The sequence below is a fragment of the Centroberyx gerrardi genome, chromosome 5 (genome assembly GCF_048128805.1).
Source record: "Centroberyx gerrardi isolate f3 chromosome 5, fCenGer3.hap1.cur.20231027, whole genome shotgun sequence".
Classification (NCBI taxonomy): Eukaryota; Metazoa; Chordata; class Actinopteri; order Beryciformes; family Berycidae; genus Centroberyx; species Centroberyx gerrardi.
In genome coordinates this window covers 10070941-10096518 of record NC_136001.1, presented here as the reverse complement: position 1 = coordinate 10096518, position 25578 = coordinate 10070941, and the positions used below count along the sequence as shown (strand labels likewise).

The following is a 25578-nucleotide window of genomic DNA, read 5'->3' as shown; positions in this document are numbered from 1 at the left end:
AGGAAAGTTGAGTGTTCTTCTTTAGGGATAGCAGCAGTGTAGCTGGGCTGTTGAGCTGTTATTTCCATACATCCCATCACTCCTCCATTCAAATTCTGAGTTTTCAAGACAAGTTTGCATTTGTTCAAGCAGTCAAAGAAGTAATGGTACAATTAGATTAGAAATAGGCCTACTATATTTGTCCCTCTTAATCTGCATGAGACAGCAATATTAAATTTCCCTTTAGCACTTTGGCAATATCCCACTTCCTTTCTCTCTCTTGCTTTGTTAGAGGAAAGGTTGCTGGCTGGGGGGGTGGGGGGTGTTGGCATGGGTTGTGCTGTCAGCTGCCTGGTGTTAGGGACCCCATCGGGCTACTATTGAAGAGTTTCTGCATTGCTGTCATTCCTGCTAGGGGGTAGCTGATAGCACCACTGAAAGGTAAGACAGTAGCTCTTGGTGCTTTCCGCAGACTGGCCCACTACGTTTACAGTAGGTTTCATTAGCTGGCTATCATGTTGATGTTGACAATACCATGGGGCTTTGATGTTACTTTTTTGCCATCTATGGATTGTGCTTTTTCACTACAGCTCTGAGCAGTAATTGCACGACTGGCAAGGTAAGAGAAATGGAAAAGGTGTCCTCTTGTTTATTTCAACTAACACAAGACAGCTGAAGAAATTATTAGAAAGCTCGTGCTCCACATCATATTCGGCTGAGCCAGCCTTAAGTGGAGCCTGTTGACTGTAAATCAGTGACGACGTTGCAACTTTCTTTGTGTGGTGGTGATAATGTGATAATGTACTCTACTAATATAAAAATCTATTCTGTGATTCATGTGACACAGTTACAGTTTGTCATTATTCACACCCTCCATTTGCAGATGGCAGGAGGAATTTTCACCCATTTGGACAACCTGTGCAGTGTGGATTGCACTAATGTCCACCCCCTGGTGTGTCACCTGTGCCATGAGCAGTACCAGCACCCATGTCTCTTGGACTGCTACCACATCTTCTGTGCTCGCTGCCTACGCGGCCGGACCAACGATAGCCGTCTCAGCTGCCCCCTCTGTGGGTAAGGGAGAGTACTGAAAGGTCGATCAGCAAAAAATGTAGGCTGCTTTTGAATGTTGTCTTTATGAAATTCTGACTATCTCATAGATGTTTGAGTAGTGAGAGCAGTGAACATGTCTATGATTTATAGAGAATCTAAACATAACACACAGTTTATATTCATCATCTTGTCAATGAGGCTACCAACATACTCAAATTACCTGTATAACAGACTGATACTCTGCTCTGGAACTCTTTGGCTGCCCGGTGTTTACATCTAAGGAAAAATGTTGGTTCACGCATGCACAATAAGGAAAGAAATCCCCTCAGAATATGAAGATCTAAATAAAGTTTCTCAGCCTGACAAACAGAAAACAAGTCAGGAAAGTAGCATGCAATGAGTACCAAACCAGCCTCAGGGAATGGATGTTGAGGAAAATGTTTTGGCGTCTTCATAGGACTAGATGGTAGAGGCCAAATATCACCCTGTTATGATACTAAGCCATCAGTCCCCACACAGCATTTTGTTAGTCTTCAGCATTTTGGTGGGCTATAAGCCAAACAAACACAATTAGACATCAGTCATATGAAATTCAAACAAGTAAATAACAGCTTCTCACGTCTTGTATCATCACAAAACCTGGTAATATGCCTTGTAATAAGCAAGTGATCTCAAAATCGCTGCTCAGCTATGATTAAGCTGTATTAAAATACAACATTAAAATATGATATCACACCCTGGAACCCCTTGGAGGGGCAAAAGTTTTTTTTGTGGAGAGCTACATTTTCCCCACAGGCCCTAGTTTGGACAGCTCCGCTCTACGGGATTCGTTCCACATAACTTGATTAGTAGATTGGATTGGTTTATGCAGGAGATTTGGGGAGAATCCCATTGGTTTCAGAGAGCATCACTCTCTGTTTGGGTTTGGGGGTGCTTAGTGACCCGCTGCTGGCCCGGTCTGGGCAGGGCAAGCCTGAGTGGCTGGAGCAGCTGCAGGGTCATCCCAGTCTCTGATTTAGCCCGTGGCCAAACACTCGGCATGGCCAGCGAGCTCCGCTAAGGCCGCCATGCACACGGTCACACAGCAAACAAAGCACACTGGCATTTGGCACTGATGCCCGCAGCTTAGGGCAATCAAAAGCAGTCACATGCTTCCTATCCGTTTCATCCCCTATTAAGGCATGACTCATGGCTTACATAGTCACCTAAAGGTCTGTAGTATTAGCTTTCCCTGATCAAAGAGCATGGGAATATATGGAATGGGACCTCTCCTGCAAGGTGATTGTACCGTAAATAAGCATAATCTACGCTTGAGTCTTTTCCATTACTTCAGATGCAACTCGTCCCAGGTTTTTTCATTCAATATGTCTGTGGATGAAGACATGAGGGATTGAAGTGGTAATGATGTGTTGTTGTCACTGCATTGTTGATTATAACTAACGGGTCATATTATGTACCTTAGATGTGATTTAAAATTGAGAACTGCTCTGACTAAAAGACCAACGATGAGAAGCTCCTGATCTAACCCTATAGCTATATTTGTCTCTTTTGTTTTACTGTATATCAAGTAACCTGGATCTCTGTGGGTTTTGGTTTGCAATCAAACTGACCAACATCCTTGCTACAAACAACTTTGTGGAACACTAACACACTAGAATTAAATATTGTGAATTAAAGATAATAAAATTACCTAGAAATGCTATGGCCTGAACTTCCACAACTTTCCAAGTTTGCCTCCCGCCAGATATTGTGTTGAAATGCCGGAAGATAGATCATAAGTGCACTAGTTGACAGTAAAAAGTTGAAGTAATGGTAGCAGTTATTATTAGCATCACAAAGTATGTAAAAATAAAAAGGAACAAACCCAGACAATTATGTGTTTTCTGTGGAAACAACCCAGTGGGCACAGCGCCCCTCGGCAGGCCCTCCTGCCTCTGCTCCGCTGTCTGGGCACGGACTACAGCGGCACGCTGTGAGCTACTATTTCCATCAGCAGTGGCCTACTACCAGCTGCTCACTCAAGAACCATGTAATCTAGGAATTCACTACTCTGCTATTAGTAGAACACAATAGACCCCAGTTGCTATGAAAACTAGATAAATATGGGTGAGCGAGAGGGGGAGGAACATTCGTATCATTGCCACTGAATCGCAGTGAGGCAAAGAGCACAATATTGAAATCAAATAGTATTCAACAAGAAAACAACAAAAAACACCCACAACTAGTTGCACTTCAGTGAAACACATGACTGAGTCCAATCTAGAATCTTCATGCAATCTGAGAAAGCACAGCCTCGCCATTTTCACTAAAGAACAAAGGATTACTGTGCAAAGGTTCTTCGAAATCGAGGCTGGGTAAACTTTTGTTGGATCTGCTCTTCATTTGACTGTGCCGAGATGATCCCGCAGCATCTGTCAAGTAAATTCAGTAAAAAGCATGACTATTCATAACCAGGATTATACAAGCAAAGTCAGTAAACGTTCATAATAAACTATAAACTCTGGCTTTTTCAGAACTTATATTATGCACACTAGTATAGAAAATGTGTATTTGTATCTTCAGTAACTTTAACTTTGGCTACAACATTAGAGGCTGCATGCCGTCCTCAAATATCTGCCAAAATCAAGAGTGGAGCTATGCTATAAAAGTAAATCACACATTACATGTTTAGATGTCATGCTTCCAGACATGTAAAATAGGAAGATTCATTTGACATTCTGTATATATTTGTCTCTTTAATGAGAAAGAATGGAGCGCCATCTCCTGGAACGTTATTAGAATGCAATAAACATTGTGGTCAAGGATTTATCTATAGTAAACGTATTTGTGTGTCTGCTGAACCATCAGATGTTATTTAAAGCCAACACTAGCCACTGAGTAACTTTTCATTGTTTTATTCTTAGTTTATTGTCATTTAACATTTAAACAACTTAGAATTTCTGTCATTGATCAGTATAGTATATCCAACACTGATTTACCAAGTTAAGTGCTCAACTCAAAATGCAAAAGTAGGAAAATGGCAGAACATGTGGTGAGATATAATTATACCAGGCTTATGCCAAGACATTATCAATTACATGAAACTTAAACAGCAGAGCCTCAGATCTAAGTCAGTCCTTTCAGGTTCACTCCTGATATCCCTCTGTCTTCATGTCGTTCAGACCGAGGTCTTCGTTCTGCTCAAACGTGCGGGTGTACTTCTCGGTGGTCAACTCCGGGTCTGGGTCTGGGGCGTACACGTTCTGGAGGTAGCTGTTCCCCGCCGGGTCATCCAGAACAATGTGGACGTCCATTTCTCCAGCGGAGATCTTGTCAATCTTCTCCCCGAAGAGCTTCAGCTTCTCCACCCGGTCTGTGGAGCTGCTGTCGCCGCAAAGGAAGGGGTTTTTGGAGACGATCAGGTCTTTGATGTCTTTCAGCAGGCCTTCCAGGGTGGTGAACTTTCCGCCCAGGGCCGCCATGCCCAGCTCAAACTCCAGCTCGGGTATGATGATGGAGCACGTCTCTGACTTGAGCAGGTCTCTGGTCATGTCTGAGGCGTCGGTGACATGCAGGGTGATCTTGGTGCCCAGGTCCTCCGTGGCTCCGCCCGATTTCACCTCGTTGGTCCGGTGTCCGCACTCATCACAGTTTGTGGCCATGATGATGACCTCCTTGAAGTGAGGGATCTGGACAAGCTTCATGTTGGTGGAGGCCGGCGCGTTGCATTCTGGGCAGCTGGTATTGAACACCAGAACCTCATTTCTCATGGTTTCCAGGTCGCTGCCGGGCTTCTCCTCCTCCACATCATCGTCAGACTTTATCCCCAGCTGAGCGTCCTGCTGGGCCGTCCGCTTGAACCGGGACACGGTCAGAGCCTCGTCCTTCTGAGGGGCGACTGGGTTTTCCACAAAACTGTTCCCAGATGGATCTTCAATCACCAGGGTGAATTCATCCTCGACGTCTTTCAGCCTTTTCAGCTTGTCGATGAACTCCTCTATCTTCTCGGCCACCTCCGGCGCCGTCTCCCTCCTCGCGGGCTGGTCCTGCTCCAACCCGGCAACCGCCCGATCCAACAGACCCTCGATGGTCGATAAAGAGCCTTTCTGTGTGAATGCGGGGATTTCAAAGTCCAGTTCGGGGATTCTGGTGGTCGCGCTGTCCGCTTTCACGACTTCTCGATCCAGATCCTGTTTCGACTGTACTTTGAGTGTGTAGCAGATGCCCTGGTCCTGTATCCTGCCGGCGGACTGGATTTCGGTGTTCGTCCAGCAGCAGTGGGTGCAGCTGAACGAACTGATGATGATTTCTTTGAAAAACGGTATTTTAGTGAGAAGCAGGCGTGTGGTACCGTTCTGGTAGCAATTCATACACAGGCTCTCTATTTCGGTCGGCTGCGTGTCTTCTTCGTCGGCGCTGATATCCTTGAACATACTCCCGCCTCGCACATTTTCCTGGGAAATAACGGACATTATTCCTCGTTAAAGATGTTTATCTCGATGGGAAAACTGTGAAAGCACTGCCGTGTCTCTCCCGGTGCCGTGTTTGCTAGAACTTTCTGGCTAACAGACCTTCCTGTCGTCGCCCAGTGCACACGTTGGTTGACAGTCACTTCCTGGTTACTCTTCTTCCGTGCCGGCGGACTCCTCAGATCGCTACCGCCCCTAAAGGTTCGTTGCAGTAGTGCCTATGCCTCCAGCGTTCCTATTATAGTTCACCGCAAATAGACCGACCCATGCAGTGATAGCAGCATCGCTCAAAAATCAACAAAGAAAAGAACAAAAGAAGAAGAAAGATGATTATTTTTTAATCATCTTTCTTCTTCTTTTGTTCTTTTCATCCAATCAAATGTATTTTATTTATTCTATTGATTCCTCACAAATCCACACTTGTAGAATGAGTGGCAAACATGCAGTATCCTTGAAACAGATTGTTGTCAGCATCATTCATTTGAAGCTAAAGGTCATGATTTTTTTTTAACAAATCACTCAGTGTCTGTCTGTATTTGTGTCTGTGCCACAGTTACCCATCCGTGGTAAAAGGGACTAATGCCCTCCCGCCGGAGGACCGTCTGCTGAAGTTCCTGGTGGACAACAATGCGGACGCTGAGGAGACAGTCCAATGTGCCAACTGTGACCAGGAAAGCAATAAAAAGGTACCAGGTGACAGACCGACTCACATGAATCAGCATTTATTAAGATGATGGTTACACATACAGTCGATTCAGTACAATTCAAGAAGCTTTATTGACATGAAAATATCATTCATATAAGTGCAAAGTAGCCTATATTATACTATATTAAAGCTACACTTTGCATGCAGGCAGCTCCAAAGAGGTAACTATTTGAAAACTTTGAACTTCAGTTACTAGAAATCATATAAAATTTCTTATCTCATCTTATCGTATCGTATCGTATCTTATCTTATCTTATCTTATCTTATCTTATTGCAGCCTTATTTTGTGATTAAGGCTGATAAGATGGGTGTTTTTTCACATAAAAATCTTGCCTACTGCAGCTTTAAACAAACAAAAAACTGTAAATGTAAACTGTTAATGTGAGCCTCTCTCTCACTGTCACTGTTTGTTTGTTTGTTTGTTTGTTTTGTTGTTGTACAGGACACAGGGGTGATGTATTACTGTAACACTTGCAGCCAGCCACTGTGTGGAGCCTGCAGGGAGTCAACACACAAGGCCAGAATGTTTTCCCACCATGAGATTGTGTCTCTGGCCAAACGCACCAAAGCCAGACACAGAAAGTGCTGTGAGTGCCACCTGTACTTCACTAACACCACAGGGATTACAGGCCGACAAGGTTTTATTACACCGGCGCTGAATCATCTACTTACTCTTGAGGAGTGTTGTGAGTGCCACCTGTGCTGTGCTTGAACCACAGGGGCTACATGTTACAGTCACAATTAAATGAAAAATGACTTTGTCACCTTGTTAGCTAATTTTCCATGTCATAATATACACCTATTTAACAATAAATGCCAAAAAAAAAAATGTCTTTTTTTTGGTGTATTTTCAAATATTTGTCAAAATACCATTACTTTCTGGAAAACAGTGTATCTTTACTGATTACCTCATGGTGTACCAGTAGGCATAAATTCAAATTCAAACCAATAATACCATCACATAGTCTGTTTTTGAATACCCACACCCCTCCGCCCTAACTATCAAATATAACTGATTTATCTTCCTAGCTGATATCCCATTGGTTTACACTTTTGAATGATCCCTCCCTGCATTATGTCCCCCTCCATCGTCTTGTTTCAACAGGAAATGTGTCAAAATACAGAAGCAAGATGCTTTCAAAATGCTGTTTCATTGTGACTTTAACTAGACTTTATCACAGTCTGAATTACGGAAGCATCTACTCACTGTATCATCGGTTAAGGCCTCCTCACTGCCCAGCAAACAAGCCCATGTTGGTGAAAATTGAGCCTGCTGTGGGATGCCCAGAGCGGGCCCTTTACTATTTGAATGAGGGGAAGGAAAGGGACCAGTGCTTATGGCCCACTGTGGTCCCAAACTCTGCCCACACCATGGTGGGAAATTTATAGTTTGTCAGACTATAGGGCTTGAAGTCAACACCAACCACGAGCCAAATGGTAGTAAACTTTGTCTGGGGCCAGTAAGTCTGTTAATTCTCACCAGCCAATTTGGCAGAGAGCCAACCTGTGTTTGTATTCTGAAGTCTGTTAAAAGTCTGTTTGCCAAGAAAGATGCTCACTGGAGTCAAGGGAAAACGAATACTTCAATAGAGGAAGCTAGAGGAAGCTCTTTTTTGTTTGCTAAATTTAAAAGCCCTTTATTTTTGTACTTGTACTCTATTATATAAAAACCACTTTGGTTGCTCAGAAATTGCATTTGCTGATGAGATTCTGAATCTAAAAGCCACTGTGCTTTCACATCGTGTGTTTGACGGTAGAAGGTGCTGGAAAATATTGTTTTTGGTTTGTCTCCACAGCTCTCCACGAGGAGCCATACATCCTGTTCTCAACGGAGAAGAAGTCCATGCTTTGCATCAAATGCTTCAGAGACATGCAAGTGTGAGCGAATCCTCCACAGAAATATTGTGATAGTGACCTGATAGCAAAGTTAAATCTAAATCAGTGCTGAATTAAATTGAAATGACTGAATTCAATGGAAAAACAGTCTGGAAGGTCACATATTTTTATATGATATGATATTACATTATATTACATTACATTACCATACCTGACCTGACCTTACCTTGTATGATATGATATGATATGATATGATATATTATGTGTTGTTTATTTACCACAGAGAGAGTCGGACACACTGCATTGATATTGAAACAGCTTATGTGCAAGGATGTGAGATGTTGGACCAGGCAGTTCTGGTGAGAGAGTCATGTGTGTTGTTCACATAAAAATGCATAACATTTCAAGGCTAAAAAACAAATCTAGGCAGTCACTAGTGGCTGCTGTGAGATTGTGAGTCATTAGCCAAACATGCGGTGCAGGGCTGTTCAAAATGTATTTAGCTCATTACTAAGCATCTTGAATATAAAACTAAAGACACTATTTTTTTTTTAACTCATTACGTTTCTAAATATCCAATGTCAAGTGGAATTATTTTTTGTTCACAGTCCACTGCTCATGTTATTTTTGGTCCTTGGCTCACCATGCCATAAAGAAGTTTGGGCATCCCTGCTCTAGAGCGTCTGATTATTTATGTTTTGGAGCCTGACATGTGAGTGACAGCACAGAAGCCTACAGTAGCCTTCCTCTGACAGTGAGCCTCCTTTCCTCTGCAGGCAGTGAAGGAGCTGCAGACTTCAACTCGAGAGGCCATCGTTCTGCTGAGGGCGATGATAGGAGAAGTGTGTCTGAATGTGGAGGAGGAGGAGAGTGCCATCTGCACCCTTTTCAACAGCTTGCAGGTGAATTATATTGGGCTATATGATGATCCCCGGGTGACAGCTTCTTTCCTGAACCATTGATGTTAGTTTTTTGTTTAACTATCATCATCATATCATAATCGCTAAAGTCACCACAAATGTTAAACAGCAGTAGTCAGAGCTATTGTCAAGTAGCATTTGCAAATAATTTTTAGGACTGATTCTGACCTCTTTGGTGTAACAGATGGGTGGGATTTACCACATCCGGACCATTCACATAGTGTCAGTTAAATTGTTATTTACAGAAAAGTTTACTAAATCAACTTTCAAATACTTTTCCTACGGTTGTCTGAGTATGCTGACAGTCGCCCCATTCATCTGGTCCTCCAAGCAGGTTAAAACAAGTAAAGAATTATTAGCTAATACTCTCTGACTCAGGTCTGGAGGTAGCATGTTGTTGCAAGTCGTTGTCCCCTCCAGTCCTGACTGTGCTTCATGCCATTAGCGTTGCTTCACCACTGGATGTCTCTGTTAACCTTATTGTGAGAAAACAGCCAGTGTGCTTTCTGTGCATAATGAACAATCCACCTCAGGGGGCAAACGTCACGCTGTGGAATTTGTACCTATTTTTTTTTCCACAATTTTGAAAATTCATTGGAAATTAGAAAGCTCAAGGCCATTTTCACAGCAGTGTAAAGAATGAAAGGGACTGTTTCTCTGTTCTCATCTGACAGGAGAAGCTAGCTGAGAGGAAGAAGATTCTGCTGAAAGCAGCTCAGAGGTAAAATGAAATATATAGAGATTTATAGTTCTTATATGAAAATGTTCCTTTGTTGCCACAAAGCCAATGTCGCAATGTTTACCAAATCGGATGCTATTATCCTGCTGTCACTGTGTCTTTTGATGTGTCTTTCCATTGTATTGTGCTGCATTGTGCTTCAAGGTGATGAATAGCGCCCCGTTTGCTCTGGAATAATCTCTTCCCTCACCATACACATTTTCTGAGGTGATTTTCATTTTGCTCCAACATGAAAGAAGAGGTGATACACCATTAAGCATGACTGACAAAGCAACAGACTGAGTAGAAACCACTTCAATACTTCTACTGTTCCATGCCCGTGGCTGCAGCTTATGGCTGGATCGAATCAATGAAAATATGTGGCCAACCGAAAAGTATTGATATATCTACTTTCTGAAGTCCGAGATAAACAACAGGAACTGTAGAACTTGGGGGCAGCAGTCTGCAGCACTCCACTTATAACTAAAAACAGTGCACCTTAGCACATTTGTATAGATTGAGCAACTTGTCCCTCTTGGACAACCTTTTGCTGCAGTGTAGTGGTGGTCAGTGCAGCATACTTTTTTGAGATGTGTTGTTTAAAAAAACAACAACATGTTAGTGGGCCAAACATTCATTCTCTACTGGTAGATTCACATCCAAACCATGTGAATGAGACCAAAACTTCTAATTTGTATTTTCAGAGGCCTGTCATGACTTTAGTTTCTACATAACTGCTTGGCAGTAATCCGACTGTGATGAGAATTAATAACTTTATAATGCTAACAGGTATAATGAGGAAATAACAGCTTCCGTAGCCAGTTAGCATCAACCCACAAGCATCCAGACAGCCTGTGTGTATCTATAGCTTCAACACCAAACTTCTTCTACATCAATAAACTAATTAAACGGCCCAATTTCCTACAAGTTCCCCATAGGGATCATTAAAGTTTAATTTCATCTAATCTAAGGTTTTCTGCTAATTAGTCTCTAAAACAAAACTATTACACATCAGTTGAATTTTTATCTGAAGACAGATTATCTCTGCTTCTATCCTGTTATCCTCAATAATCTTCTGTAATCTCTCATTTGCAAACAGCAATATTTCAAGATGAAAAAATCTGAATGAGATCTATAACGGCTGAGTAGGAACCATTTTGGTGTTCTTCTTGTTTTTAGTGTGTGCCTCAACTCTGTGTACCTGTGTTTGTGTGTATGTGATAGAATGAGAGCGATTGTGAGTGTGTGCATGTGTGTGTGTGTGTGTGTGTGTGTGTGTGTGTGTGTGTGTGAGAGAGAGAGAGAGAGAGAGAGAGAGTAAGTGAGTGAGTGTATCGAGTTGCACTCTGTAGGGATCTTTAATGAGATTTTTTTGTGCCCAGCATTATCCATCTCTCTCTCTCTCTATCTCTCTCTCTCTCTCTCTGTCTCTCTCTTTCTCCATTGCCTGGAAGCGGCCCAGTGGCTGGGTTCCCGGAAGAGTGTTAAAGGCTATTTATGTCAGGCTTTGTGTGTCCGGCCCTGTGTCTGTGTCTGTGTCTGTGTGTTTGTTACGGGAGAAGACAGATTAGGTTCTGGATATATGGAGTGTGTGTGTGTGTGTGTGTGTTTGTGATTGTGTCTCCTGAGCCGAATCCTCTGTGTATCTCTGCAGGCATTGATGTGTAGGTATAAAGTTACGTGTGTGAGTGTGTGTGTGTGTGTGTGCTTGCAGTCAACACGAGGAGAAGGAGAAGGCACTAAAGGAGCAGCTCTCACACCTTGCCGCCCTCTTACCAACCCTCCAGGTAGAGTATAATAAAGACTTCAGAGTTAATAATAATAATAACACTACTTATTTCATTTTATTCTATCCTTTTTATTGTTGTTGCTCTTTGTGTTCTTTTTCTACCTACTGTGAACAACTCAAATGTCTAATCCCTATATGGGGACAATAAAGTTGCTATTCTATTCTATTCTATTCTATTCTATTCTATGCTTCTACTACTGCTACTACTACTACTACTGCTACTGTTACTACTACTAATAATAATAACAATAACAACAATAATCATAATAATCATATGAATCATAATAATTATAATAATCATAATAATCAATGGCAATACTAAACCCACAAACACAGTTCATGTCATAAACTATCATGATGCCAGCACCCCACACATTACATTTCTACACTTTTGCTCATTCAGGCTATTGAGGATGACAGGATGATGAAAACTAAGTGTGTAATTACTACAGGGGGGAATTGACTTCATTGACTGCAGTCTGCCAATTCCCCCTTTTCCCTGCAGCTAGCTTGACATCTGACCTTTTCTCATGTCCTAAGGTTCACCTTGTCACCTGCTCCGCCTTCCTCAGCTCAGCCAACAAGTTTGAGTTTTTGGACATGGGCTACGTGAGTATATGCTCTGTTTTGGAGAAGGAAAAAACGACACTTTTCATTTTCAGTATTGACATTAGTGATTCCAAAGCAGCCGTGTCTATATCAGAAAAAACTTGGTTTATTCTGCGGAAGTTTTCTTGGCAGGAATGAAGTTACTAGCTGGACTGAGTTGTGCTTTGAATGGAGGCTGTCCATAATGCCTCAGTAAGGTGAAACGGGTCACTCAGTCACACCCGGATACTCTTGCTTACACAGCAACTCATGGAGAGGCTGAAGAGGATTGTAAAGCTCCCTCATCGACTGAGACCAGTGCAGAGCAGCAAAGTGAGTATGAACAGTCCTCATGCAGGACTGGGAAGGCTGCGTTCAAAATGTAATCCGATATAGATTACTGATTACCTGCTTCACTTGTTCCCAATGCAGTTTCACCTGTTTTCACCTGCTTAAAGTGGTAATGTGCAAGATTCTTGTTTTGATTTTTTTTTATTTAGGTAGCATCTTTAGTGGTTAGCGCCCACTGCTGTGGTGTTTCTGTACTGGACTTCCCAGAGATCACCTGTCAATCAAACAGTGTGTCAATCAAACAGTGTGTCCAGTACTGTGCCGTCTTTTTCCTTGGATTTTCTGTTGAAGTTTGAGTTTCTGTAGGTGGAGCTCTTTTCTTTGTCTGTTCAGCCATGGTGGCTATCACTGCTCATGCTAACTACCCAGTTCTTCTTCTATTAATTCCAAACAAACTGCTGTTGCAACTTCCGGTAACATAAAAGGTATAAAAGGTATAAAAGGGAATAAAAGGGCAAATTTAGCAGAAAAAGCTTTCATGAATTGGGTATAGGTTGAGCTACTACATCAGTTGGTGATAGAGAGTAGCAAAACAGAAATGTATTTATGTGAAGGGTTAGTGTTAGGGTCACAGATTATTACTTTAAATCAAGTAGCAATATCTTGAAATAAGAGGGATCACCACTAATATTTAGATAATGCCAATTGATTGGAGTAAATGCTTGAAATGGGTTGGTTTGCATTGGAAACAAGTGAAATTATCACACTCCATTAGCAGATTTTCTTTCCACTTAAAAAAAAAAAGATATTATACTCAATACTAGACTAAATGACTTGGTCTCTGTCTGCCATTAGATCAACACAGACTACCGAAGTGAGTTTGCCCGCTGTCTGGAACCCTTACTGCTGCTGGGACAGCGCTGCCCTCCTTCTGTCAGCGGGTCCACTGGTGTTACAGCTCGGTAAGATCATGCACCTCAACAGCAGTGATCCTAGTGAAAAATATAATCTGTGTATAATCAAAGAAAAAAAATCCCTTCTTACCTCTGGTTTTAGCTTACAAGCTGTTTCTGCTGTTTGAATATCGTGACTGTATTTTTGGATTCTTCCAAGTAAGCAAAAACTCTGGACAGAAAATTTCACACTTTCAAACGATCCAAAATGAAAATCCTCAAATGGTTTGAGTGTACAGATGGTAGACAGTGATGACGGAAAGGAAAGGAAAGGAGGCGCCATGGTGAGTCAGTCCCACTATGTCAGTTATTCTGTTCTGTAAGCTCTGTACACAATGTTTATGTAACTCACCTTGTTGCATTGGGGGCTGGGAAGGAGGCAGCCTTCCTGTTTTAGAAAGCTCCAGTTTTGCCCCAGCCTTGCCAGGCACACAACAGACAACACTGGATAGATAGATGGATGAATGAACAGATGGATAGATGGGTGGATGGGTGGATGAATGGGTGGGTGTGGCGTGGTGTAACACAGCCAAGTCACACTTCCTGGAAAGAGATGTGTTCTGCTTTGACATTCTGCTATACCTAGAAGTTATGTGTTTAATTGAATTCACCTGCCATCTACCTGACAACCAACAGCAAAGAAATCAGGAAATATTGTGAGAATAAGTTTACTTCTCCCTTGAGAAGGCGCAAAGGACAACTGGTGATATGACAGTGCAATATAGCTAGTCATAGATGTTAAGGTAATTAACTTTTTGTGATATAGATTCCTCTGAGAATTATATTGAATCATCAGTAGATGCAAGCTGTATTTCTGCTAGACAGAATGGAGGTTTGGTCCTTGTTTTCTATCCTTCCCGTTCCTCTCCCATGTGGACACAAGTGACACACACACTCCCCTGACCGATTTTCCACATCAATCTCCCCCAACTGTTCACAGGTCCGTAAGCCCACCCCCTAATGCCAGCATACTGACAGCTCTGCTTTCCAACTTGTCTCGCGCCCCGCCAATGCAAGATGCGAAGTGGGCAGGGATTGGTGGCCGGCTGGCTGGCACTATTTTTATCATAATTTCACAGAACTCTCCAGGATTCATCTGGAGGTTGGCACGCACGAGTGGTCGGGCCATTTTGTTCCAGGCCACTGATGTCACTGCTTTAGCACTGGCAAAGTCTTTAATTGGCGTCGCTGGTGGTGGGACAGAGTCTGGATGCTCAGAGGATGAAATGTGTATGGTGGTGTGAGACAGAGATGCACATTTTAGTTAGATAGTTCTGCTGTTGCATCAGGCAGGAAACCAGGATTAAGAGCCTACTAGCACCCAGGTAAAGACTTTTCTCATTTTTTATGTCATTCCAGCTTTATTTGCTTGTATACAGTGGAGAGAGATGGGAAACATGGGAGAGAGAGAGAGAGAGAGAGAGAGAGAGAGAGAGAGATAGAGGGGAGGACATGCTGCAACGCATCATTCAAACATCATGAGTGCATGACGTGTACCTTAACCTGCAGCGCCACCAGGACGTCCCAAGGAGTGAATCTTTTCTAACCGTGTGCCTTTCTACATCCTTTACCTTGTCTACTTTTAGGGTGTGGGTGGTGTAGAAAATGAAATCTAGTTATGCTGACTGTAGTGGATGCTCCAGTGAAGTTATTGTGTGAACTGAATTGCTTCAGTGGGGGCAGTAGGATCAGCGGCAGACTGCCAGCCTGGGTGTATATATACCATCTTTTGTGAATTTCTACTGATGCCGTTGATGCCGTGAGATGACAGTGGTTACACTTGGTGTTTGATCCTCTCGTTTTTCTGGTGCGTTGTATACTTTAGTCCACAGAAGGAAGAGGAAATCAGCTTTTCCCCACAGTAAGCTAGTTCAGAATACCATAGAATTGCGCCCACATGGTGTAGCCTATTATCCAATGTGGCTGAATGTGTTGTTGTGTCTGATAATACATCCTCAAATGCACTCTGAAAGCTCCCACCCCCAATATACTGACAACCCTCCTCTTCAACTATAGTCACCCGCCAATGCAGGATGCAAACTGGGCAGGGTTTGGTGTTCAGCCAGCTGGCTCGCCCTATTTTTATCATACTTTCACAGAATTGGCCACACAGGAGTGAAGTGGCACAGACATTTTGTTCTGTGCCCCTGATGTCACTACTTTAGCGCTGACATAGTCTTTAATTGGCTGTGTTGGGACACAGCCTGGATGCTCAGAGGACAAAATGTGTATGGCAAGGTGAGAGGGACACACTTACACCTTAGCATTGCAGAACTGCTCCGGGGAAGTTATGCTGCGCTAGGCATGAAACCAGGAATAAGGGCCTACCAGAACCCAGGTAAAGATGTGTGTTTTATCTAGTTGTGTGGCTACATACTTTACTTTCAAACTCTTGAAGGAGATGGTGTAGAGATGACATGTCAGTGGCCTTGGCCCTGGGGCAAAAAATGAATAGAGTAATTATATTTCAGTGTTCGTGAAAGTTTGAACTAGATAGAGTTGTGCTGCTTTAGGTCAGATAGTTGAAAATCACAGCGCCACGTCTCCTTACTGTGTTGACTCTGATTCACTCCAGATAGATACCAAGAACTGTGAGTTTTTCCACAATAAATGCTTTGTGTGGTCAGATGTAAACATGGACATCCAAAGAATGGCTTTGTTAGAATATCCTGTGCTGAGTTTCAGCTTTGTCCAACCTTCAACTATATGAATTAGTCTTGCAAGTGAAACTGAAACTCAGAGGAGTATTTGTAAATAAAGTGTAAGAAACTCAGAGGAAGAGTCAATTAAAAAGAATTTAAAAGAAAAATATCACAACCTTTTTCCAGCAAATGGAATGAGTAATGCACTTCTGTCATTAACTACTATGTTGAGGTGTGTTTGAGGAAAGCACTTAGGGGCCAACAGTAGAAGTGGTTGTACTGGGAAATTCGACTCGGTTGTTCACATACTGTATGTCACATTATATATAAAAAATTTAAGAAGTAGGGGTTTAGGGAATAGGTCTCTTTCAGTAGTACATAAAAGAAAGCAGTATATAAAACATATAACTAGCACATAAACAAATAAAAATAGAAATTTAGGAAATCGGTCTCTTTTCTATATACTATGCACATGATTCTCTATTGGAACCTGACTGAATGCACTGATAGGAAGCTATGGAAGTTAATAATGGGGGGAAAAAAAGAATAGACATACATATATAACATACACAGATCTAGAGAATATTGCACTGGGTTCTGAGTGTTTTGAACAGCGCAAGGAAAAAATAAAAAATAAAAGCTGTACACGAGATGGAATGGTGTAAACAGAGTATAAATAGGTACAATATCTATCTACACAGCCAAAACAGAGTTGAGTATAGAAGTGGATAACAGCAGTAGAGTGCTATAGCAGTAGAGTCCATTGTAGTGCACTAGAGGAGTGTGGAGAGCAGTTCAGTTATAAAACCTAATTGAGACGAGTGTCAGTTAGGTTGTGACACCTTGGTGCACTAAGGGCTGACAGAGAATGATGTTATCAGCAGAGGTTGGGACTCGAGTCACATGACTTGGACTCGTGTCAGACTCGAGGCACCATTTTAACTGCTTCAGACTTGATTTGATGCATGAAGAGAATACTTGAGACTTGACTTGACTTGGGTTCTGATGACTTGGGACTTGACTTTGACTTGTACTTTGATGACTTGAAAAGGTTTCTAAAGTCTTGTCTTTGTTTAACGACTTAGATTGAAAGTCATGAGATTTGTTCCACCAGACGACTGAATGTAAATTCTGTTTTCTGAATTTGTATGGAATGACTGAATGTTTTTATCCTTTTAAACCCATATTGCATTGAAAAGTCGTAGATATTTAGTTTTCTTTAAGATATTAAATTGATACTGGACTTATTTGTTCTGACTTGACTTGGTGTTCTACATTTAGACTTGAGACTTGACATTAATGACATGGACTTGACTTGGTAATCTACATTTAGACTTGGGTCCTGACTTGAGACTGACTTTGGACTCGAGCAAAGTTGACTTGGTCACACCTCTGGTTATCGGATGTTAGAAGCCCAGATGTTACAAGACAAGAAAGGAGGTCCTGATGTTTTGTGTTCCTAACCTCAGGCTCCAGTCGCCTCTCTCCATGTCTTGCCGCTCCCCGTCTCTCAGTGAAATGCCGCTGGGCTCGGTGCTGGGGCGACGGCCCACCTCCCACCGCTACATCTGCACCAAGGTCCTGCTGGCCGAGGGGGGGGAAACACCCTTCGCAGAGCACTGCCGCAACTACGAGAACAGCTACAGGGTGAGTTCTGTGTGTGTGTGTGTGTGTGTGTGTGTGTGTGTGTGTGACCAACAATGCAGTACATTTACATTTTTTCAGAATAAGCTTAAATTTGATCGACAAAATTACAAGCAGCAAATAGTAAGGAGTGCAAAGGTCAGGGCTGTAGATCAGAGCCTTATATTCCTGTGACCATAGAACTGTTATGTAAGAGCAAAGTTCTAGGAAAATTAATAAAATAACGTATATTACGGATAAAAATAGTTGCTGTTATTTTATGTTTTAATTGAGGGCAATTAGAGTAAATAGAAGAGAGGGGATATGATTCAGTGGGGAAAGGTGACCAGAAGTGTGAGACTTCCTACGATAGAAGATGGGGAGCCATCTCTGAGTGTGAAAGGTATCCAGTGAAGACAAAGATGCAAAGGCAACAACAAGAAATCCTCTGGGAACTCATCCTCATCCTGTGCAGTGGGCAAAAGAGTTTTCCATTCCCGGATCCAACTCAGCTGCCATCTGCACACCCATCAAACCTTTGCTGTGATGTTGAAAAGTGTCTCAACTGTCATGTGATCTTTTGTGTGTGTGTGTGTGTGTCTCCAGACCCTCCAGACTGAGATTCAGAATCTGAAGGACCAGGTGCAGGAGCTGCACCGCGACCTGACCAAGCACCACTCCATCATCAACACAGATACCATGGGCGAGATCCTGGACCGATCGCTGCACATCGACAGCCAGATCGCTGCCCAGCACTCCACTGTCGAGACCATGAGGGTGATGTTCGAAGAGGTGCGCCCTGCAGGACTGGCATTAAGATTGCATTAAAGGGATACCTTGACATTTTGAATTTTAACATGTATATTTCTTTGCCAGGCACTTGTGACATTATAGGAAAAAATGTTTCTATATCTGTCCTCCAGATACCTTCAAGAACGGCTTGCTAGAATTATTTGCATTAATAAATGAAACCAATCAATACCCCAAGCTGCAAACTAACAAGCTAGTTTTCACCCACAAGCAATGCAAACATAACGCTGTTGTCGTGTGAAAACCTTGTAAGTTTTGGTGATTTTTATTTTTTCACTTCAATTAAAGGATTACATGCTCCTCTATGGGTTGAGAATATTCATCAAGCTAAAAAAAACAAGGCTGTTTTTCTTAGTTCCTGAAAAGCTGACATTTTGGAAATTCAAGGTGTTCACCTGACTGTGACGATAAGTATCCTGGGGAAGAAAAATAGCAAACAAAATCTCAGAATATCCCATGAATCGACTGAATGCATTTCATGTATCATTTTACCTCATGAGAATAAGTTTACCACGTCTTCCTTCCTAGATCTGGGATGAGACGTTTCAGAGGGTCACTAATGAACAGGAGATCTATGAAGGTGGGTCTTTAACAATGACCCAAAAAAAAAAAATCATGATTATTGTTTCTAATTCAACAGCAAAACATTTATCTCCTTTAATCTGATGTTGAACTTTGGTAGTACTTTGGGTTGTGTAACTTTCTGGCCATGATATATCCCCAAAATCTGTGATACTCTGTTATCTGTTGCACTGGTGCTCCGTGAGAAAAGATTGGAGAATTGTGTTTTTCTCTCTCTCCATTCACTGCCATTGTATGGCAAAACAGGCAGAAGAATTTTGGTGTTACACTTGTTCAAATTGAAAGGTTTAATAAACAAAGAAAGCGATTCACTTAAAAACAATTCAGCAGAATGACTAGTTTTTTTATATATTGTCAGAATCTTCCTTCCTTTATATGCTAGAAGTGTGATTTTCAGACCTGTTCCTCCATACAATGGCAGTGAATGGAGAGCGAAAACAGATAACAGATACAAGTTGATTTTGGGGTTATATCATGGCCAGGAAGCTACACAACCCAAGGTACTACCGAAGGTCAACATCACTTTAAGTTTCTTATTTTTATGTCCTGGCTTTTTGTATCATTCTCTTCATCCACTTACCCACTTAGCCCAACTTCATGACCTGCTGCAGCTGAAGCAGGAGAACTCGTACCTCACCACCATCGCCAGGCAGATCAGCCCCTACATCCTGTCCATCGCCAAGGTCAAAGAGCGGCTCGAGCCCAGGTGTTGTATTCCCACTATAAAGTCCTGTTCTCCATCTGCTGCCATACTGGTTGACTGATGACATGGATTTGTATAGGAAGTGGAAACGCTTGTTGCCTGCAATGTAGCTTTGATATAGAGTACCACTTCAAGAAGTACGGGGGTTTTTGTACTGCATGGAGATGAATGATGTGTCCACTAAATGGGTTGCATTCTCTCTGAGACAAGAAAACATCAGCAACGACAAAACATATTGTTTGTCTTGAACATACTGTAGTTATAAGAATATAGTTTTATAGTTTTATAGTTAAGTTATATCCTTCTGTCATTTGACAGAAGGATATAACTTAACTATAAAACTCATCATTTTAATTCTTTAATTGATTTTTTTTTTTTTTTTGCAAATGCTTAGCATCACAAACCATAGTCACTGGAGTATTTCCTTTTTTATCAAACCTGCCTTGCTTTCTTTTTCAAGATGGCATCCAACTAATGTTTTTTTCTAGGTTTCAGGAGCCTAAAGAGCACCATGACGACCGCACAGAAACAATGCTGAAAATCTATGAGGATAGCACAATGACTAAAGAAAATCAAGAAAGGTATTGACACATACTGTACATCACAGTAATGTTTCTATATTAATTAATACACAAAACATTACATGGAACAATTGCCATAAGCTTGCATAGCTACAGCATATACTTGTTAGACTGTGTGCTGTAGAAGTTTCACCTATCAAGGTAGTGTATACTCTTTACATTTGAGTTGTATTGCAAATGAAATATCTGCCATTTGAAGAAACTAAATGACACCTTCTATCACAAAATAATAACTGACCTAAAAGTACAGAATATTATTGAAATGATTCCCTATAGTAACATTTTGAGAGTAGAATAATTTGTACTTTTAAATGATTAAATATGTAACAGATAATTACTTTTTAAAATGTATGTGTTGGAGTGAAACCCTTGATTTATTTCCCTTGACAGTGACGACCAGATGAGCGCCGCGGACCAAGACAGGGACAAGAAAACCCGCCCGCTGATCCTGGAGTCGGAGGAAAGCTCCATCAAGACCAGTGACTACCTCTGGCCAGGCAGGCAGAGGGGCCTCACAGAGACAGCCAGCCACAACGAGACGCCTTCATAAACAATGTCGTTTGATTTCTCTCCCACACCTCCTCCCTCCCCCTCCTCCTCCTCCTCCCCCTTCCTCGCGGCTCCGTGCCTAAATACAACCGTAACAAGCCTCGGATGGCACGCGGCGTCCTCGGCTGCTCAGATACTGTACGCGCTCACAACATTTCCTCGGCGGTGGGGGAGCTGTCAGCGGCTCCAAGGTGAGCCTTTAGCCAAACAAGCCTCCATGGACTCTGCTGCTGCTGGCACTAACTGGACTTACACTGAGGTCAGAGACTCGCTGCTGTTTAAAGCCCGAGACGGACAGCTTCCTTGTCCCAAACATCGTGCAGAACTCCTTTGGTGTTACCTAGAACCGCCGTCCTGCTGCTTTAATGAAACAGCAGGAGTGGATAATATTATTCTTCCCTGGGATGCTTTTCATTGTTCTGCCAGTGCTTTTGTTTTGAAAATGATACAGTATGCTGAGAGTTTGAATTGTCACTCACTGTTTTTTTTCTTTGTAGTGCTTCTGGAATTGCTTTTGTAATATCTCTAGTCTTCGCATAAAACATTTTGGGCTGGCTGGAGCTGATGATGGATGACTTCCCAGGTCCAATCCCCACAGGATCGTTGAAGCAGTGTGATAGCACAAATGGAACACAACAAACGCAATGATGTGCGTGTCGTTCTGGGTGTCAGTCTGGGTCACATGATGATGCGTGTATCTTCATGCGTATCACCCTAAGCATCAATCTTTTCCAAAATGAGGCAATCATTTCCAGAGTGGTGTCTGTGCCGTTTTTTTTCCCCACTATTTCGACGTCCACTTATATAGGTGTGTGAGTGTAACTGGCCTTTCCTTAACCTCGATCTCCTGCTTTTTCTTCATATTCTGAGCTCATCCTCAATATCCCACCCTATCAAAACACGGTGTACTGTGGGAAATATATATTCCTCCTAGTTTTCCTTCTCTCCACCTATAGCACATCAGTGTCAGCAGCATGCTCTAGGGTGTTTGCCTGTAGGAAATCAGCAGGTAACTCTCCTCCACTCCCACTCCCCCTCTGCTTGGTTTTTTCCCCTCCCTCTTTTCACTTCTTCATTAATCTTGTGTGTACTTTTGGTACCAGCAGAATTAATTTGCTACCACCTTCATTTGGAATTCAATAAAGATTTGAACTGAACCCATGTTACAACTGACTGGAAATGGAGAGTAGCAACGTTTCCCCTACAAATACACAGGCAGGCTGGGTCAAGCCATCGAGAGGCTTGACCCCTGTGTTGATTTCAATGGATAGTTTTAGCGTCACCTGGTAGAAATGCTGCTTTCAGGGACTTTTCATTCTCCCGAGGAAAAAAAAATCTCTGGGAAACACAGGAGCCAAGCGCACAGGAGCAATTCAAGGTGAAACTACCCCACCTGCTACAAGGACAGAGACGGGGACAGCCCCTATTCTTGGTCCAGGTAAGGATAGTAATGAGGATCTAGACTGATGGCTTCAACAACCAGGAGGAAGTTATTTACATTACAGCGCCGGAGCTAAAGTGGGTTTGTTCAGCCCTGCTGCTTCCCAGAAAATATTGGGGTCATGCTGGCCTTAAGGAACAGGCCTGCTCTGCAGAGGAGTCAGAGGTGCAGATTCATTAAAAATACATTTGTGACAGCGGAGTAAAAAATGGCTGTGCTTCTGCTCTGGTCCTCTACTCCCTCCCCGTGGTCATTCATCATCTGCACTCATCGAACCACCAGGTCCTTGTTCACTGTTCATTATTCTCTCTCTCTCTCCCTCCCTCCCTCTTTCTCTCTCTCTCTCTCTGCTGTACTCTCACCTAGTGCTTGGGGAGAGTACAGCCAAAGGTTATTTAAAAAAAAGTTATTTTTGAGAGATATTCAAGGCACATTTGGAGATAAAGCTTATGGAGAGATGGTTGTCATTTGAGAATGCGTTCATTTGAATGCTTAAAACCAACAAGATAAGACACACACATCCACTCCATCCAGACTTTACAGCAGGTGCCGGAGTCTAGTCACTCATGGAGGATAAAATGAAGAACACTGAAATAAAGAACACTGTGTCCAATGCTCCAGTCATTTATTAAACTATGTACGTTTTGACTCTGAGTCTTCATCAAGTAATTGGTAAAAAACTGAAGTCAACACACTCTGAGATAAGATAAAATGAAACTTTAATGATCTCCATGGGGAAATTGGGTCACTGAAGAAGCATAAGACTACAATATAGATAAGAATACAGCAAATGGAACATATTGAAGACAATGCCACAAATGGTTATGATGAGGATGAAGCTAAAGATACAGCATCTCCATCATGCTAAATACAGAGCTCTGACTGGCTCCAAAGGTTGCTATGGTGACCACTGACACATGTACAGGTTAACAGCTGTTTGCAGTCGCCAGGTCTACACATTTAGATGGTTTATTACATACTGTATATTGGACATTTGTTTGTTTTGTTTCATGTTAACCAACGAATAAAACCAACCACAGCGTTCCTTGGTTAAGGGTGAGGGATTTGTTGACCCCACTGACTGCTGGTTGGTGTGGACTGGAGGGTAATTGGAATCAATTTTGATGCCCTTATCGCCATAGTGACAGGTGCACGGGGCAGCGGTGTGAAAAGGTCAAGGGTTGAGGCAGCTCTCCCAGGGGACTCGAGATGCTCCAGGCATAAAAATGGCATTCCTGAATCAATTTCACATTTGAAACATTTATTTATACGGGGGAAGGCTTGCTGAGCGTGCATGCTCTTGTTTTTCCAGCAGTGCTTTGCTTCACACATTCAAACCTGGGAGCTCCAGTCAGCAGGCGGGGGGTTAAGTAAGTTGTTGAGGGAAAGGAGACTGTTACTCGTTCAATTTCTCCGCACAGATTTTCCCATCCAGGCCAGGGATTCACACCTGCAACCTTCCTGTCTCTTTCTTCTGTTCACCCAAACCCGATGAGACACACACACACACACACACACACAGGTCAAAGCACATCAATATTCTTTATCATTCTCTGTGCTCTGTGCTGTATAATTAACCCAGGTCTCACAGCCCTGGGTTTTTTCGATTTGACCTCACCACCTCTGAACGTCATATTTTTATCCCCAGTCTCTTGGCCTATATTTGGAAAGTGTGTTGAGAAGAAAATAAGGTATTTACATTTTTTTTTCCACACAAAAAGTCTAGCTTACATTCTTGTTTGAGAGAAACAATGAATGAAGACTGAGAGAGGAATGGGAAGAGGAAATTGAGGATAAATGGGGAATAAGGAACAGCAATAAGAGGGAATTACAAGATAGAAGAAATAAAAAAGGAATGAAAAAATAGGACAAAAGGAGTAGCAAGGCTTTAATTCCTCCGTAGGTATGAATATCATACATGGTCGGTGATCAATAAAAATGACTTTTAGAGGATAGCAAGAAGTTCTTGGCTGACTTGAAAATACTTTTGTTGAATTATGAACTTCAGGCAATGATTTTTTCTCCACATTGGATATAAATGTTGTTTTTTTTGTACATTTCTTTGTGTGTACTTTGTGAATGAAATGATTGTTATTTTGATCCTGAAAGTTGACGTTTGACATGATAGAATGGTTGAATACTGAATGAAACTTGCATTGACCTACAGTAAACATGCAGAAGTCTCTTTGTTATTTGAACCACTATTTACACCTAAGCCGAGTCACTTGTCATGTGTGCAGTGAATTGTCTATATTACAGAGTTATGGAGGAGTAAAAGTAGTTAGCTTTACTCTCATAAGTTTTCTCAGGAATAAGCAATATAACAAATTCCTTTAAAAATCTATCGGTGAATTTGATTTCAGAAATATTGGTCAGCTCGACACGCTGTAAATAAGACATTTCTTATTGTTTTGGAAGTCGGCGGTCCTGAAGCCCAGGAATTCATTCTCACAAAGCCTCTCCGGGGATTGTCTCTAATGCAATAACAGACCTGACAAATTGAGTTCCTTTTATTGCATCGAACAACAATGGCAGCGAGCGTGTCCTTGACTCAGAGGAATCACAGGTGTGTGCCTGAGGATGTGTCAACCCTGCCTGCATGCAACACTCAGGAGAGGCAGCCCAGCAGCTCCTTATTAATCAACAGCTTGTTGGGCTGCCAGCCACTCCCCCCCACCCACATCTCCCTCCACTTCCCTTTCCCCTTCCCCCACCTTCCTCCTCAGATTCCTCCTCCTCCTCCTCCTTTAGAATATCAGCCTCCCATTCTCGTTAGGAGCTCGGTAGGAATGAATCATTAACAGACGGGTTACTCGTTAATTAAGATCTCTCCCAGATGCTTTCGCAAGGGAAAGACAGGAAAAACAGGACAGGATTCAGAAAAAAACGGTGTAAAAAAGTGAGGTGACACACTGGCATGCAAGGAGAATTCTGTTCTTAACCCGGTTTCTCAAGTAACTCGGTTTTGGTTCGAAGCATGTAAACACCTTACCTGGGTTGGGATAACCCGATTACACATCTTACTCCTTTTACTTTGCCACAAAGCATTATGGTACATTTTGATGTCAACAACAAATATCATGGCGAGCAATGTTACTCTTACTGTAGTGTATGGATCACTTCTTTCCCCTGTAACAAAAGTAACCTCAGTCAAATAGGGAGAGGGGAGCTGACGGCCGAAGCTTTTCATACTTTGTTGCTGGCGGCCTGTTCTATCTGTGGACAGGAATATTCTGTTAACTGGTTTATTCATGGCAACAGGGAGACTCAATCACAGGGTACCAAAGGTTTATGTACAAAGCTTCAGCCGAATAAAACCTTAAAGGTAAAATCTATCCTCGGATACTCTTACACTGTTAGATATCA

At 42.2% G+C, this 25578-nt stretch overlaps 2 protein-coding genes across 2 annotated transcripts; one reads left to right on the top strand and one right to left on the bottom strand.

Annotated features, from left to right (window-relative positions):
• The first annotated feature begins 862 nt into the window (after positions 1–862).
• On the top strand, positions 863–20772 carry rnf207a (ring finger protein 207a). The gene is made up of 18 exons (XM_071920997.1): positions 863–1053; positions 6034–6166; positions 6629–6773; positions 7983–8064; positions 8306–8381; positions 8799–8924; positions 9617–9663; positions 11375–11447; positions 11990–12058; positions 12302–12370; positions 13184–13290; positions 16270–16294; positions 17400–17570; positions 18153–18338; positions 18885–18936; positions 19527–19644; positions 20130–20222; positions 20613–20772. Exons 1-18 carry the CDS (start codon positions 863–865, stop codon positions 20770–20772), a joined length of 1923 nt encoding a protein of 640 aa, XP_071777098.1.
• Positions 3755–5608, bottom strand: zpr1 (ZPR1 zinc finger). The gene has a single exon (XM_071920998.2). The coding sequence runs from the start codon at positions 5481–5483 to the stop codon at positions 4158–4160; it is 1326 nt and encodes a 441-aa protein (XP_071777099.1). The 5' UTR covers positions 5484–5608; the 3' UTR covers positions 3755–4157.
• Positions 20773–25578: the final 4806 nt, after the last annotated feature.

Excerpts from the sequence above, each read along its gene's own strand:
- rnf207a (XM_071920997.1), top strand. The coding sequence starts at position 863 with ATGGCAGGAGGAATTTTCACCCATTTGGACAACCTGTGCAGTGTGGAT. Across the intron at positions 16,295-17,399 it reads TAGGGAATAGGTCTCTTTCA|TCGCCTCTCTCCATGTCTTG; the intron begins GTAGTACATAAA and ends CTCAGGCTCCAG. Across the intron at positions 18,339-18,884 it reads TGAGGGTGATGTTCGAAGAG|ATCTGGGATGAGACGTTTCA; the intron begins GTGCGCCCTGCA and ends CTTCCTTCCTAG.
- zpr1 (XM_071920998.2), bottom strand. The coding sequence starts at position 5,483 with ATGTCCGTTATTTCCCAGGAAAATGTGCGAGGCGGGAGTATGTTCAAG.